Source organism: Drosophila santomea, chromosome 3R (assembly GCF_016746245.2).
Source record: "Drosophila santomea strain STO CAGO 1482 chromosome 3R, Prin_Dsan_1.1, whole genome shotgun sequence".
Classification (NCBI taxonomy): Eukaryota; Metazoa; Arthropoda; class Insecta; order Diptera; family Drosophilidae; genus Drosophila; species Drosophila santomea.
Genome location: NC_053019.2, coordinates 27,427,825 through 27,444,547, shown reverse-complemented (window position 1 = coordinate 27,444,547; position 16,723 = coordinate 27,427,825). Strand labels below are relative to the sequence as shown.

At 45.0% G+C, this 16,723-nt stretch overlaps 1 protein-coding gene across 1 annotated transcript; it reads left to right on the top strand.

Annotated features, from left to right (window-relative positions):
- Nucleotides 1-9: 9 nt before the first annotated feature.
- LOC120452923 (prolyl 4-hydroxylase subunit alpha-1-like) lies at nucleotides 10-2,087 on the top strand. Its single transcript, XM_039637387.2, has 7 exons — nucleotides 10-221; nucleotides 274-576; nucleotides 636-829; nucleotides 879-1,402; nucleotides 1,463-1,597; nucleotides 1,658-1,823; nucleotides 1,888-2,087. The coding sequence occupies exons 1-7, from the start codon at nucleotides 10-12 to the stop codon at nucleotides 1,971-1,973; spliced, it is 1,620 nt and encodes a 539-aa protein (XP_039493321.1). The 3' UTR covers nucleotides 1,974-2,087.
- Nucleotides 2,088-16,723: the final 14,636 nt, after the last annotated feature.

Below are 16,723 nucleotides of genomic sequence, written 5' to 3'. Positions count from 1 at the left end.
CGGCAATACATGGCATCAAAGAACATGCAACGGATTTTACCAGGATATCTACTTTTGTTGCTGTTTCACAGCACGTTGGTCCTTGGACAACATCCTCTTGAGAGGAGTCACTCCTTGTCACTGGTGACAATGGTGCCACTTCTGGAGCTGGAAAGGAAACTGATAGACAACCTCGATAACTACACAAATGCCCTGGAGCAGAAGCTGCAAATAATACGCAGGTAAGTCTGGCAAGTCACAAATCTAAACGTTTTGGGTAACATATTTCCTTAGTCAAATCACAGTGATGCGTGCGGAAAACGAGAAAGGGGGGCGGAATGCTATATCCTATCTGTCCAATCCACTAAATGCCTTTTCACTCATTCGACGTTTGCATCAGGATTGGATCAAGTGGGGCAAGTACATGGAGCAGCCAGTGGGGATCTCCCAAATAAAAGCATTTGACAGCTGGAAGAATGAGCTTCCCACAGAACTCGACTTATGGGAGGCATGCGCCGGAATAGATCGCATTCAGAGTCTCTATGACCTAAAATCTGGCGACTTTATTAATGGGAACATTAATGGCAAGCAGTACAAGTGAGTGCCATTTATAAAGTTTACAAATAAATAGTTTTCTTACTTAGCTTAATCTAAAGTGCCAGCATGAGTTCTGCAGACATTCTCTCACTAGCTGATCACCTTGCCATGAAAAATAGACCATCGGAAGCTGTTCAATGGCTGCAGGAAGTGTCTCAGCGCCTCCAAGAGGAACGTCTATTCATCCCAAGGCACCTGCTAATCGATGAAGTGGATTTTCTATTATTACTTGCCGAGTCCCACTTCAAAGAAAGTTAGTTGTCGCAACTTTAGTTATACCCAAGCTAACCTTAGTTATTTAGAACACTATTCAAAGGCCTTGCCCCTGCTGCAAAATTGCTTGAAACTTAAGCCCTACGATGCGCGTCTTCTACGCCTGTGGAAAAGCACACAGGACCTTATTGAGAGGCAACCAAACCCATTCCCTAAGGATAATAAGGAGCAGAATGTTCCAGTCGCAAATGCGTTCAAATTGAGCTGCAACGGACCCCATGAGAGCTCCACTAGACTGCACTGTTTCTATAACTTCACCACGACTCCATTCCTTCGCTTGGCTCCACTCAAAACCGAGCAAATCGGATTGGATCCATATGTGGTTCTATACCACGAAGTGCTCTCTGCCCGAGAAATATCCATGTTGATAAGCAAGGCTGCTCAGAATATGAAAAACACCAGGGTTCATAGGGAAACAAAACCCAAAACGAACAGGGGAAGAACTGCCAAGGGCCATTGGCTTAAAAAGGAGAGTAACGATCTGACCAGGAGAATCACCAGGCGTGTTGTGGACATGACTGGATTTGACTTGGCTGATTCTGAAGACTTTCAGGTACATGTCTACTAAATAAGACAGAAAAGAGTATGTGACTAAGACTTATGCATGTTGCAGGTGATTAACTACGGCATAGGTGGACACTATTTTCTGCACATGGATTACTTTGATTTTGCGTCTAGTAATTACACTGGCACACGTAGTCGCCAATCGATAATTTTGGGCGATCGTATTGCCACTGTGCTGTTTTATGTGAGTACTTATAGGTATTATTAATAATAATGATTAATAAAAGTGTGCCACACTTTGCAGTTGAGTGATGTCGAACAAGGAGGAGCCACCGTCTTTGGAAACGTGGGATATTCTGTGTATCCCCAGGCTGGAACCGCCATCTTCTGGTACAATTTGGATACGGATGGCAATGGAGATCCGCTCACAAGACACGCATCCTGTCCAGTGATTGTGGGCTCCAAATGGGGTGAGCTGATGGTGTTAGTCGTTAACCCGAATTCAAAACCCTCTAATTCCATCTCTCCCCACAGTGATGACCGAGTGGATACGCGAAAGCCGGCAGATCTTCATCAGACCCTGCCTGCCCCCGGCAAAGGGAACCTCTACGAAATCATAGACAAACAAATTTCCGGCATAATCACTCTGCACACTTAACAAAAACCCACGGAGCTCAGCTTGAATGCCTTTTTAAAATGCCAACACGGAAAAATAAAGTGCTGAGTGGTTGATAGTCCCTGGAAGTCGTGGGGGTGTAAGGAGGGGCATCTGCTCCAGCACCAAGGTAAAACCAAAGGCCACCGCAGCCGCATTTTAGCATACTCCTAGGTGACCCCCATCCCCACCGATTCCCATCCTGATTCCCGGCCACCCGTTGGTGGCGTCTAGTGTCTGACACCGCGTACGTGATGTGCAACTTAATGTTTCAATTAGAGGTGAAGTGGCGCCCGAGCAGGGGCTATCGTTATCGCTTCACTGCACTGCAAGAAAATGCTAATTAAAATTGGGTCATTGAATAACAAAGTATGCAGGATTTATAACTGGCTTTTTTGGTAATCAATTGAATCTTACGTCAGGGAACACCCTATGCATATAGTCTTAAATTAGTTTAAAATGGAAAATTTTGCTCAGTGCTACTTCTGTTTTGCGTGTGGATGAGGCTGCGTTGTTTGCCAAGCTGGGATATTCGTATCTCTATCAGTCTGTGCACTTATCTGCTTTTAAAAACTTTTAATAATGAACTCTCGCCCACCGCCAAGCGACGTGTTGGTGTCAGACCTTTGGCCCCATATCCTGAACCATCTGACTCGGCAGTTTTGCTAGTTACAAACCACTTCAAAATTACCTTTTGTTTAAGTTGACTGATAGTCTGTATTAATATAGAATTTTCCCCCGGGGGAAAACATATTTTACGCTATAAATATATTGAAGTAAAACCTTGAAGTTGCCCATTCTAGCGTCCAACACCTTTTAATAAAACGCAATGTCAATAAATAAAAAATTGCCGACATATGCGAAAAAGTCCTGCTGACTATCAAGTGGCCAAATGCAAACCCATCCAGCCTGCTGGAACTGCCAGTGTCCTACACAGGAAATCCAGGATGACAAGGGAATCAACTGAACCCTGAACCATGAACCCACAACCATGAAGCGAACCCAAGACAGTCGCATACACCCTCATACTACATAACAGCCTCAAAGGAGTTGTACCTAAAAACGAATTTCGATCTGATTGTGTGCACTTTATGGTGTGTCCTCGGCCCAACAAACCTCTACTTTTCCACAGAGATGATTACATATGCGCAGACCAATAATTTTGCCCACAGCAAAGCAGAAAAAAAAAACGTATCCAACAAGGTTAAGAAATGTTCCGAGGCGGAGAGCATTGATTGTATAAATCTAGTAAAATGTTTTATATGCGCACCGAAGATGAATGTGTGTGGGTTGCAAAAGCAAGGCAAAAAGGGTTGGCCGCCCACATTTTGTGGTCAATGAAGGAAATATGATTTGGATTTTGCTACTTTGATTACACACATTACATGTGAAAAATGAAAAAGTAGCAACCCAGACAGACCAAGGGGGTCAACAGTGTGTACAACGTGTGTTAAATTTCAAGTTGCGGTCTGCCGTCGTAAAGCATTTGATGGGCACCCCAGTCCTCGCGCAGGAAATTGAGTTTTTCGAGCAGCTGGCCGGCCAAAAACGCACATATAAATCGTGAAAGAAGAAAGGAATTCATGTCTCTGCCGCACTCAGGGTCAGCGCGGGAAAATCGATGGCGATGGACTGATTTAAATCTAAATCTAGATGTGCCAGCGATCGGCCGATCAATCGATGGACCTGCCTTTCAACACCTTCATCCGCAAGGTGAGTGGTCTATTTATACCTGTGCAAGTTAAAGAAAAGAAACCAAGAGACATTGCCCCCAGCTATTCACAGTGGGTAAAGATGGTCTCGAGATAGCAGAGACTCGATGGGAAAATTTCTTAAAATATTAATACTCACATAACTATATGGTGTTTGAAAAGGGTGGAAGGAATATTATTTTCGAATACTTTTAAGCACCTTTTTATAGAGGAGATACCAGTTAGTGATGCTATTAGCCCAGTGCTTCTAACATTGTATTTATTTCTCAGTTATTTGGCATTTTTCGAGGTGGACAGATCGATCATTCGGTGGGAGGTGGTGACAGGTGCCAAGGCAGAGCATCGGGTGCAGTGCACCGGCATCGATCGACAAGTACTCGATACTCGCGACGTACTCAGTCAGCACTCTCGACAGGGCGACTGACAATTCGGGCACCGGGCATAAATTGATTAAATGCCAGTGGACAGTGGACGATGGCGATGGCTCACAATCAATTACGGCCGAGTTTACGGACGAATTTGAATTTGACATGGGGAGTGGACTGATTGCATAATCTGCCGGACAGTTGCATACAAATCGCAATCAGCCAGTCCCAGTCCCAGTCCCAGTCCAGTTCAGCCATCCAGTGGAAATCAATGCCAAAGTTGATTTACGTGTGCGGACGTTCGTCAATTGTCCTCCGCCGTAGTGAGCCGCCCAAATGTGGCCATATCGAAATGATTTGGCCAGGGCATTTGGACAGCAAATAGCAAAGGGCTCACACAGCACACAGTACAGAGCACAGAGTTGGGCCAATGACAAATGCAGCTAAACGAATTATGTCTAATGGCATTTCAGGTTGAAATGCGATTAAAATGCAATTTGAAATGCAAAACATTTCCCTCTCTCGCAGCGGTTTGGTTACACTTTAAGAGTTCTCCTGTCTCCTGTCTCCTGTCTACTGGCTGCTGACTGCTGGCTGCTGGCCAAAACTTCTGTTTCTGCACAGACAAATTGTGTTTTCTGTGTGTTTTCTATGTGTTTCGGTGTTTTCTGTGTTTGCGGTCTTGTCTGGTGAAGAGGGAATTGGCCCTTCTTCTCTTGGCACCTGGCTGACCATTAAGAGGCTGCGATAGATTGACTTCAAATGTTTTAGAAAATCTTAAATCGCGCAGCTCAAATTTATGTGGCCCCGTTGGACAATTAAAACTCCATTGCGCCTCGGACAATGAAGCCAACCAGCCAGGCAGCCAAACAGCCAAACAGCTAGCCAGCCAGTCAGTTAGACGGCGAAATCTATTTTCTGCCTGCCAAGAAATTTCCCGCAGCAAGTCTTCCATTTCTTCAGTGCTCAGTGCTCAGTACTCAGTACTCAGTACTCAGTGCTTGGTACCTTTTTACACCTCCGACGGAGTTGGATCTGCTACTTTTTCCCCAAACGACAACGAAGCATAATTTATGCGTTGGCATTGGCCGGAGACTCGGAGACTCGGGGACTTTACAGGGAATATAATGGGAATGGGCTTGGGAATGGGCATGGACATGGACATGGACACGCCAGCGGGATGGTGGGATTCTGGGTTGCTGGGATGATAATGGAGTTGGTGTTGGTTGCAAACCTGGCCAGTGGAGGACACATTTCTAGACAAGCGAACATGACGGCTATGCTGTGTCGTCTGGGTCTCCTCTTTGTTCTGCGGTGGAATTTCACGTGGAAAAAGCGCAGCCAGCAAACGTAAAAATTATTTTAATTAAAGCAGCAGCATAGCAGGAAAAATAACTGAAGAAAGTCGAATGATGAATGCCCTCTTAATGAAATGAACGGACTATGAGTAATACGTTCAGTATCATCTGAATAAGATTTTTCAAGAAGAGTATCCAAACTCAATGAAGTAGCCAAATGAAGGAGTTTCAGTGGCGGACTATGAACGAGGTGTCTTCGACAAAGGGAAAAGGAAAAGTAGGAGTTCCTGCTCGATTTGCGCTCTGCATTTGTCATGATCTGTTTGTTTTGATGTATGGCCACGTGATTAATTTAGCCAGATCGCAAGTTTTGTGGCTCCGTGTCGCATGGGCCGTGATTTATTTCGCTCGATTTGCACTTTGTTAGCGAATCGCAGCCTTGCCCGGGCTGATTTAAATTCATTTGCAGTGCTTTGCTCACTTCGAAGTAAATGCGTAATGGCACAGGTTCCCTGTGTTCTTTCTCTGTTTCGGTTGCATATTGATTATATGGTTTTTATGGAGCCATCACCTGCCATGCCGCCGACAAGCAATTTGCATATCTATGGACTGCGGAGTCCCCCAAATAGGTAAAATCAAATCAAGGCAAATGTTCGCCGGCAGATGCGACACCTCACAAGTATCTTTGTATCCCAAGCTGTGTGTGTGTATTCGGTCCCCGTATCTTTGTATACGTATCTTTGTATCTGTGGCGCAACAGCTGCACACACCTACACACAATTTGATTTTATGTTTGCACACGCAGCAACAATTTCATTGTTTGCAAAATAATTGCAAGCCATCGCAGCAGCTGTGCCCGCAAATCCATCCACCTTCCCCGTCCCCCTAAAGCCAAAAAAAAAAAAACCAAAAAAATCGAAAGAAAAGTGGGCGGCACTGAGAGTGGAAAGGCGGGGATTTTCACTGGCAAATGGCAAATTGCTGGCAAAAGTAGTCCCAAACAATTAGCACGGAAACAATGGATGAGCCAATATTTCGGTTTGGTTGATGGCCCTAAAAATGGATTATTGGCCAGTGGGCATAAATTCGCCAGTTGATTCCATCTACCATCCATCCCTCGCCGGCTACTCGTCCTGCCAAAATATCCTCGCTGGAGGATCCCGGCACTCGATGCCGCAGCTTTCACCAACCGGAAGTTCACTCCATTTAATGCACGAATTTCGCGCCATTCCCGCTGGTCAACATTGTGTGTTTCTCGACTGCATTCGGGAATACCCTGTATTTGTGCAGGGGTATATGGTTTAAATGTCTTGGGGTGTTTGATAATGGTATAAATTATATTTAAGTAACAGGGTGCCATTGATTATGCTATGTGATGGTTGATTATGTCATGTCCAAAACTAATGGGATAAATATAGCATTTGATTGATTTGGAACAATTCAAACAATCAAATGGGTATTGTGCTAAGTACTTATATAACTAATGTTCCAATGTCAGAATAAAGGGTATCGCTTCGTCCTAAGACAGTCCCAAAAAGAGCCCTTTTTGTGCGCTCATTTGAGAGTGGTCGCCGGAAGGAGGAGTGTCACAAAAAGGTACACCGCAAAATGCTGGCGGCAAGAGCAAAAAATATTTGGCACTGAAAACGTTTCCGCTTTTTGAGGCTTCCAACTACAAACAGCAGCGAGTGGAGTTCAAACTTAGTTTCTGCAGCCATTCTGCACCATCGAAACTAAACCAAAGTGCTGCCCCAATAAACGCAATACTTATATGGCCCATCGGCCGGCAATGAAAGCCTGGCCACCTTAACAATTAAGCTTAATTTGAATAATCAAAAGCCAGCAAACAAGAGGCAAAATCCGCACGCGTGCAATAAAAACTTTGCCAGAGCCATCGAACCTGACAATAAATTTTCGGGGCGAAACAAAAACAAGCGCAACTAATGAAAGAAAGTCCTTGCGGAAGGTTGCCAAGGCAGCTTTTCCGGGGCAGAATTTCGAGGGAAGGAGGGGTTGGTTTGTAAGAAACTTAATTGAAATAATTTCAACAGGCGTTCCCCGGGAATCAAAGCCAAAGTGGGGTTGAAGTGGAAGTTAAAGTGGAAGTGGCAGAAGAGCTCAAAGTTTTACGACAAACTGAGCAATCAAAGGGAATCGCCAAAGGGGTGAAGACTTTCGCTGCATGAGTTTGGATGGGCATTACCTTTAATATTCGATAAGCATCAATGAATGCCATACTTGTGCACATGTAAATTCCTAGCCCCGTTGAAACACTGTTTCTCAGACATTTAAGGACCAACTTTGGCAGACAACTGCTTGGAGGAGCCTCTGGCTATTTGTGAGCCAAACTTTGTGCGCTTTAAAGAACCATTCCCCCTTCAGTCAGCATTACATACCTCCAATCCAAGCAAGGAAAACGCGTCGAAGCGCATCTCGTGAGCTAACGAATCGCCTGGAGGCTCCGGGGATAAAAGTGCGATACTCGTATCTTCTGCAGCTCATTAGAATTCATCAGGAAAGGATAACGCACCCATGGGTGGAGTGTGTGCAGACAGAAAAGTGGCAAACACCTGTGCGCGTGGTGCATTTTGTATGGTTTTATAGTAAATATGTGGAAAAAATGCAAGAAAAATCAAGCAAGTGAAGGAATCTCTGTCCCTTGCCAGTTTAAATTCCGGCTTAAATTAGTCGAAAAGGAGGGGGGAGCAGGAAAAGGACTCGCATGGCTTATTTAACTTAAACGTAACTCAAACAGGAAAGACATATAGAACAGACGCCGGGCAAAGGGAAGATGGGAGGATGGGAAGAAGGCACTGCCGAAAAAGTCTGTGGCAAAGTAAACGATTAAAATATGCACAACACGAGTAAACATATTTTCAAGAAGTAAATATCCTCGAGCAGGAAGGCGGCAGCTTCGGCAGCATTGGCAGCAGAAGAAAACCGAGCTCAGGAGCGCATGAAATGTATTTAAAATATGCCAAGTGGCAGACAGCCCCGCCCCCTCTGCTCGTGCGCCCTCAAGGACTCAGGACTCAGGACACGTAGCTGCAAAGCGACGACAGCGAAATTGGGAAAGGAAGTCGAGGTCTCGGGCAATACTCGTATAGATGAAGGAAAAGCGAAGAAACTGCACGTGGGCACAAAAGGCGCAAGGTAAATAAATATTGTAGCTAAAGATGCCAAGGGGAGCAGGGGAGTGGGTCCTGAAAGGAGCTCTTCCTTTCCGCTAAGATACTTACAAGGATTAAAGAGTCACTCAAGTTAAATGCATTGAAAATGAACCAAAAGAAGCGTAAAAATGTGGCGCACTCTGATGGAACTTGTTCAAAATGTTCGAGTGGGCGGATGTCCTGTAGGTGTACGAATTTGCTCCAGCTGACTTCTTCCTTCGTCCTTCGGATGAAGTTGCCCCGCCTCCTGCAGCTTCTTGTGGCACTTTTAATTTTACTCACAGTTTATTCAATCTACGAGCTGGAAGTCGGAGAGGGTTTTCTCGGCACTTGCCTCGCATTTTCCTCGCATTTTCCCAGACTTTCCTCCTGAGTGGCAGTTGTTGATTTAGCGGTGTTTAAATTGAGTCGTATTAGTTGGATTAAGGACGGGATCCGCTTGAGGTTTGCGTTTTTTCCCTATTTAAGTCTACGAGATGGAAGTCGTAAAGTTTGCCAAGTGATGAACCACTTTAAAAGGCATCTCATGGAATCCTACATGTAATGGATTGGTGTTTGAATAGATAGTATTGTTATTTTAAGCTACCTATTATTAAATATCAGCTATAGTGGTTCCTTAAACCCTTTTGAGCGCCATGGGAAAATCAGGTTCGGTGCTCTCTTCGCGCGCCACAATTAATGGATTTTTATTGCCGTACATCATTCAAAATTTGTCAATAGATGGCCAGACCGCAGCCCATTTAATATATATGTATATGTATATGAAGGGAGGCCGAGATGGTGATCCCCAACTCCCTGGGGGATGCTCCCTATAGGTATTTTATTATTTATCAGCCGGGCACGATCGGGCGGAGTGCCTGGCCGCTGTTTTATATTATAAAGGCAATATTTCTGTGAGCGAAACAATAAAGTCGCGCTGTCATTGATTTATTTGTCTGCCTCCGCGTGGCAACAATAAACTGTGACTGTGCAACGCGAAATGCACTCGCACAATGCTGCACAATGGCACAATATAGCGCCACCTCAGCGGTGGTACAAAAATCCAGAAATGCAGGAGGAAGAGGAGGAGCAGGTCCAAAAATTCCCAGCGAGAGGTGAGGTGATGGTGATGGGGGCTCAAACATAATTCATTTCCGCTCATTGTCAGCGTGCGATTTTTGCATTGCATTTAAAATAAACGAACGGGTATGCGATGAAAAAGATTCTCAAGTGCGAAAATCCGCCAATAAAATCGGTGGACAAAGGAGGTGCAGTGCAGCCATTGCAGCCAGGACAATGCAGGTAAATTGAGTGTGGATTTTGGGCTTTGTCCTGCAGCCAGATCAAATTTGCTGGCAGTTAAAACACTGAACGGACGACTCATTGGACAATTTGCCAGATTCTGGGCATCTTCGTGTGTTTTTAATTTCATTCGCCGGACATGCGGCACTAAGCTCCTTTGGGGATGACATAATTAAATCCTTGCAGTAATTAAATTCCCCAAAAAATCATTCACCCATCCTTGCGGAGCAAACAGAACCCTTCCAGAAACTACCTTAATTGCAGAGGCGATAAGCCAGGGACGTAATGCAAATTATTTTCAACATTTTCACATTTAATTGCAAAGCGGCGAGGACAGGATAGCCAAATGTGGAAAGGACGACTCGGCACATTCATTAAGCCAAACCCACCGAGGGGGGTGGCAGTGGTCAAGTGTCCCGTGTCCCGTGTCCCGTGTCCCGTGTCCCGTGTCCCATGTCCTGTGTCCCCTGTCCTGTGTCCCGTGTCCCGTAGCCCATGTCCTTTGGCCAGGACAGTGGAATGCGAATGCCTCATACATGGCGTGCCAGATGGAAATTAAGTTTTCGCATTTCCTACCTTTCTCGCCATATGGGACGCGCTCTATTTTACTCCGGACTTGAGTTGATAATCCAGCATAATGCGCTTTTATTTGGAATAATAATGTTGCTGTCGACATCGGTCCTGGCTCATTAAACCCACAAAAAAAAAAAAACAAAATAGCTACCGAAAAAAGCGAATGGGATTCGCATGAAAGTTGCAAAGTCCCAAAAAGGTTTGTCCACCGCAAAATTGCTGCACGAGGTGTCAAAGTTCATTCCGTGGCTGGGAATTAATTCCTATGCCGCCCCCTCTTTTCGCTTTTCATTGTTTAAATTTTCCAGCAAATTAAATCGGACATGTGGTCTGGGGCTTTTGGGGAATTTTCCCATAGCCATATGCATATTTTTCGGAGGTGTGAATCCTTCGAATTCCTTTTGCCGGCAAGATGACAAACGCAGTCACATAAATTCCAGCGAACCTCGGTTAACCGTACAGTCTCCCCAATAAATCTCATGGAAAATGATTCCCAAAATTTTATATATATACCACTTTTTGGCTTCTTAACTTTTCCTTGGCAAGCACAAAATTCCTGCGGCATTTGCTCAAAATAATTTATGTTTTCCCCGGGCGACAACTACCTTTTTGTGGCTTAAAGTTTTCCCCCAAACTGTTTTATGGTCATTTAAAGCAGTTCAGTTTTTCGTAATTTACGAGAAATGGCTGAAACTCCAGGCCACCCTTAACCCTTTACCCCTTACCATTAACCCTTACCTGGTAGCGGGGGTAGCAGAACACAGGCCCATTGGAATACCTCAACATTAAAATGCCATTAATGCATTTGCCATTTTCCCGGGGCACACCTCATTGAAAGCCCATTAAAGTGACTTATGGACCGGTTCCTCTTTTGCGCGGGCGAAATGTAAAAATTGCATTAAAAGCGAGTGCAACGGGGGGCGTTGGACCGCGTGGGCGTGGCAGGTGGATGCTGCATTTGTCTTATCAGCCGGGTTCGGGCCATATTCCCGGATTCCCGGATTCCCGACTTCCCGGCCAACTGGCAAATGGCAATGGCCACATTTGCCTGACCATAATGAGCGGCAATTACCGCATCGGCCGCAAATTTGCATTGCCCATTGCGAAAAATGCTGCCATGCAGTGGGTTAAAGGGGGGCGTGGCACAGTGGGCGGTGGTGTGTGGGTGTGGGTGGTGCGAGTAAACATTGTGCAATCTTTTATCAACAGCAATAATAACAGGCATTGCACATGCAAATGGAAATGAGAAAATGGAAAGTGCAGCAGGGAAAGGAGTTTTTTAATTGCGCCTACTTGAGCGTGAAGTGAAACCGAAAATGGGAAATGGGAATATTTGAAAGGAAAGGGTATTCAATAAAAAGAGTATAAGGTATAAGAGTACGATGAATAAGCTACATTTTCCCTTTATGAATCAAGTAAAGCACAGCCTCTCAATACAAACTCCTCTTCTTAATGTAATTTGAACCCATTCTAATGGCTCTAGCATTAAGTTTCTCTAGCCACTACTCGGCTTTCTCTGGCCTTCCGGACACTTTCACTTTGCTGCCAGCCCGAAGCGGAAACGGAAACATCTGCCAGAGTCCACTTCCAGATGCAGACCAGCCCCATCCACATCCAAATCCACAGAATCCAAGTAGTGCGGCACAAGTTTAGCTCTAAACAAACTCGAAAACTCCGAAACTGAAACTCAATTTTTCGCACAACAATGCGCTCATAATTACTACAGTCAGCCGGTCGATTGGAGAAGGGGTCTCCGGATTGAAGGATACACGATAGAGCTCGGCCTCAAATCAAATCAGAAACTTTAAATCTCCACCGGACCAGCTTCCAGCTGCCATCTCCATCTCGGTCTGCATCTCCTCCTAATACACGGGCTCATTCAATCGTCAGTTCCAGCAATTACACGCATTTTGCGCAATTTAAACCAAATGCTAACGACAGCCAACAACCGACAACCAACAAGCAGCAAACGACAGGCGGGCGACTTGTGACAACCTTTGCTGCACCTTGGACAGGACGAGTGCTCCGCATCGGGATCCGGATCGAGATTCGGAGTTCGGGATTCGGGGCTTGGACGGCGGGGTCAGGAAGCTGGTCCGGGGTCAGGGGTCAGGCGGGGCAGCCAGGCGTTTGATGAACAAGTTAGAAATGTGCAGAGTCCTTCAAGGCAATTTAGATTCCCACTACTTTCTATAGATTTCTAAAGGTAATGCCATTTCTTTAGATATAGATATAATCAAGATATATCCAAGTTTTGTGTTAATAATAATAGTAATTTATTTTTGATTCCCCCTTTAATCCATATACCCCGCACCGCGGCCCAAGTAATGGGTATAAAAAGTAGCATACTGTAAATCAAAAAGTAACTTGCCTGCCATACGGATGTCATCCGTTGCAGATCGTTCGAGCGCAAAATTTAACAATGACACAAACGCACACAAAGTTTGCTGTGGGCGGTGGATGGATGGTGTACAGTGGGTGGGGCCACATGCCACATGCCTTATGCCACATGCTCGCCACCAGCAATACCCCTTCACACCCAGCACAAGATAATACCTAAACACACCTAAAAGGCTGCAGAGTACGGGCCTTGGCTTTCGGCCTTTCGGCCTTTTGGCAGCAACATGTTTGCCATAGGGGCAGTTTTAGAGAGCGAGTTGCTCATGCAGAAGCTGTCATGTCCAGCACTCGGTGCTACAGGGGTGGGGGAGGGGAAATTTTCCGGGGGCTTTTAGGGGGTGATGTACGTGTAGCGTATAAGGCAACACTTAAAAGTCACACGGGCGTGGCAAGTTAAATGAAATGCACAATTGATGTGGCCATTGTGCGTCTCCGCTCGCATTGTGTAGGTGATGTGAATGGTCCTTCGGTCCTTTGGTCCTGGAAGGTCCTGCTGCTGACAGGATGTGCGTGTAAGCCAGAGGCGGGCCATATGGACGCAAAAGGAAAATGGTCTTGGAATACCTGCCCCAGATGATAACTGCTTCTTGGGGTTTTCACTCTTCTGCGATATCGAAACACAAACCAATGCTGGAAACCAGAGCACCAGCTGTCGCTTTCTCTTAACCCCTGGCCGTCGTTGCCAAATGTCAGTGCTGCTGGGGTGACAAAGGGTTAAGGGGAAGGAATTGTGGCGACAAGCACAGTGCAAAAAATGTCAATCAATAACCGTAACGATAACATTGTCAGCGGGAAAAGCATTCCACTCTGAAGACCACGAATGTTGGTTGCACTTTTATAAAAGTTGTGCGTTTTAAAGGAGATGTGTGTACTTTCAAATGGCATAAAAACGTGTCTAAAAGTATACAATTCAGTTCTACTACTTTTCTACTGACTTTTTCTTTTACCTTATTTATTGAACATATAAAGACAAGTCCTTCGCTATAGGCACACTACCCGTTTAGACACACAGTCGTCTGTAGCTTCTTGCAACTCTTTTGGCGTACATTTGCAATAAATTTCGCCGCCTGTTGACAAGCCGCAAAGTATGCTTTAAAACGGCTAAACCCGTGTCTGCTGCAGCCCAAGGACGAAAAGGACGAGGGTCGGGGCGGTTCAAAGGGTGCTCGCTGGCAAACGCGATTTTTATCGCAATTCAATAGAGTTTCCGTTACATTACGCCGCCGTCCTTAGTCCTTTGTCTCCGGCGAAAGTGCGGAACTAACAGCGCCACATTTTGTATCCGTGCGACGTGTCAACGTGTATTGCTTCCGCTAGGATCCTGTTTACCAGCTCCTTCCGCCCAAAAAAGGGAACCGTATCCTTATTGCCTCTGGATGTGCGACTGTGTGGCTGCTCCATGTGCACCTTGTGCCAAAGGACAAGACACGCCGGGAATGTTATTGAAATTTTATATTGTCTGCGATTTCTTTTTTGCCGGTGGATTTACATTTTGTGACAGCTGATTTATGGTCCTGGCTTGACGCGGGATCCTGCGAAAGGATTCTTGCAGGAAGCACAGGGAATAATTAGCTTGGAAAATTTGTGAATTTAAGAATACCTTTAACGAAGGCACTTTTCAACAGATAGCATAATGGTGAGTTCCTTAGAAGCTCTTCAAAGGATGCGTATGGCACAATTAGCCAGCCGCAAATGGGGTTCGTTAGTGCCCCTTTCCCCGAAAAATCCTTCGCCAGGAAGCAAGAAAAAAAGGGGTTGCGTGGATAAACTTTGTGAACTCTTCTTTTATTTTTGTTTCAGCTTGCGGAAATTGAATTAACTGGCTCAGCCTTCGCTGAGATGTCAATCCAAAGTAGAGAAAGTCACCTTGAGGAGAGGCTCATTAGGATTCCGTTTCTGGCGGCGAAGTTATCTGCGCTTGTTTACCTTGAAATTAAAAATGCAAAGATTCCATCCAAGGATATTTCCCTCCAGGCCAGCTGAATTATTTATGGCACTTGCCGGGAGTCGAACAGAAACAGATTACAAGATTAAATTATTGTAACAAGAGCATTACGCAACTACTTTGCATAATTTACCGCAGAAAAGAAGGACGAACGGAGAACTGCGAAAGGCGCAGAAATAAAAACATTCATCTTGGCCCTAAGTTGGCACTTCTTGGCTGTGTTAAAATATGTATACAATAGGTGAAGCTTCTCCAGCGTCTCTATTCGCCCCTTTAAGCCCGCTTTTCGTAGGTGACTGCCGAGGCGTCCCACGAGGCGTATACGTAACTTGCAGTGTTTACAACAATTTGTCACTTTTGCCCAAGACGCCAGAAGGAAAAACCAAGCACCGCAAAGGGGAATCGCAGACTGCAAGCAAGACTCCGCGGCAGGAATGCCTAATTTGCATTTTAATTTAATTTTTTCCATACCGCGAAATGTCAACAGACAGGAGACTCGAGACTTGACTTGAGTCACTCGCAGACATTTTCCACCCCTCCAAGGAGCTTTCCACTGCCCGTGTTTGTCTTTCTCGCTTTTTCTTGGCGCACTTTTAATTGCGCCCTGCATATGCATGAACCACCCAGTGGCAACTCAATTAAAGCCAAGCCTTTGAACTTCAGCCAGCGCGACTCTTGAACTTTCCTTCGAAATCAGCGAAAATCAATGCGCAACTAGCATCGATTGTCCGACCATCAAAAAGGGGGACTTAAAGCAAAGTGTATCCTTGTAATCCGATATCCGATATTGCCCCTTCCCACTGGGGCTGTAAATCCTGCGGAAATTGTCAGGGCCATCCAATCGTGCAACCGTTATTACCTGTTGACCTCCGTCCTTCGGACTCATTGTGTCCTGGCCACTTCGCCTGAATTGCATTCCGCTTCCGTCTGGGTCACGGCTCATAATTCTTTCAATTTATGAAGTGTAACCGCAGCGGAGTCTGGTTTGCTTTTACCAAATGCGGAGTGGGAATGGAGCACAGGTTTCCAAGGGTGTTGAGCTTTGTATGCCCAATTTCAATTTTACACCGTTGATGCTCAACTTGATTTTTCGCAAGAAAATAATCAGTATTTTTATCAAAACAAAAAAACTAGAAGACCAAATATGGAATGGCATACATCGCTTAATTCGTGGTAAAATTTCCAATCGGATGGCATTCACGGTTTGAAAAGTCAAAATTTTGCGATTTTTTCACATTTTGATGATGGTACCCCTTACAAAAAATGAAATAATCGTGAAAATTCAAATTTTCGAAAACTTTTAAAAAATTGATTTCGTTCAAAAGCTAAGATAATTAGATGCATAAAACTGAAATTATTTAAGCTGTGCGAACATTTTTATAGATAATATGGTGAAAAACCTTTAAAAATATAAATTTTTTAAAGAAAAAATCGAGAAAATTCAAACTTTCCCAAATCGACAAAAAGTTAATGTAGGTCAAAAGCGAAGTTAATAAGCTGCACAGAACAGTAATTACGTAAGCTGTGCGACCAATTTAAGACGTGTTTAGTGCAAGCTAAAGCATTTTACATTGATATCCTTTCAAAGCCCAGCCAAACCACCCACCTTTTCTTTATTTCCAACCTCGTCGCATCTAGATCCCATCTTGTGTCACGTGACGACACTCACCTAATTTGAGAGCAGCTCTTAATCTGCACAATGAGATAAATACCTTTTGTGGTGCAGGCGGTTAACCGCTGACTGCCGAGCGCTGAGTGCTGAGTGCCCCGCCTTAACCCACTTGTGCCCATGTGCCGTGTTCTCGCAATCCGTGGGCTGTTACCGTTACCAAGGCACTTGGCACGCTCCCGAATTGCCACTTGAGGCAAATTGCCTTGGAGCAAAACTTTCGAGACTTTGGCACGAACGACTCGCCGTTTATTACCTGTCGCTGTGAGCCAAGCATTTATGTACTTTCCTCCCCGAAGGTC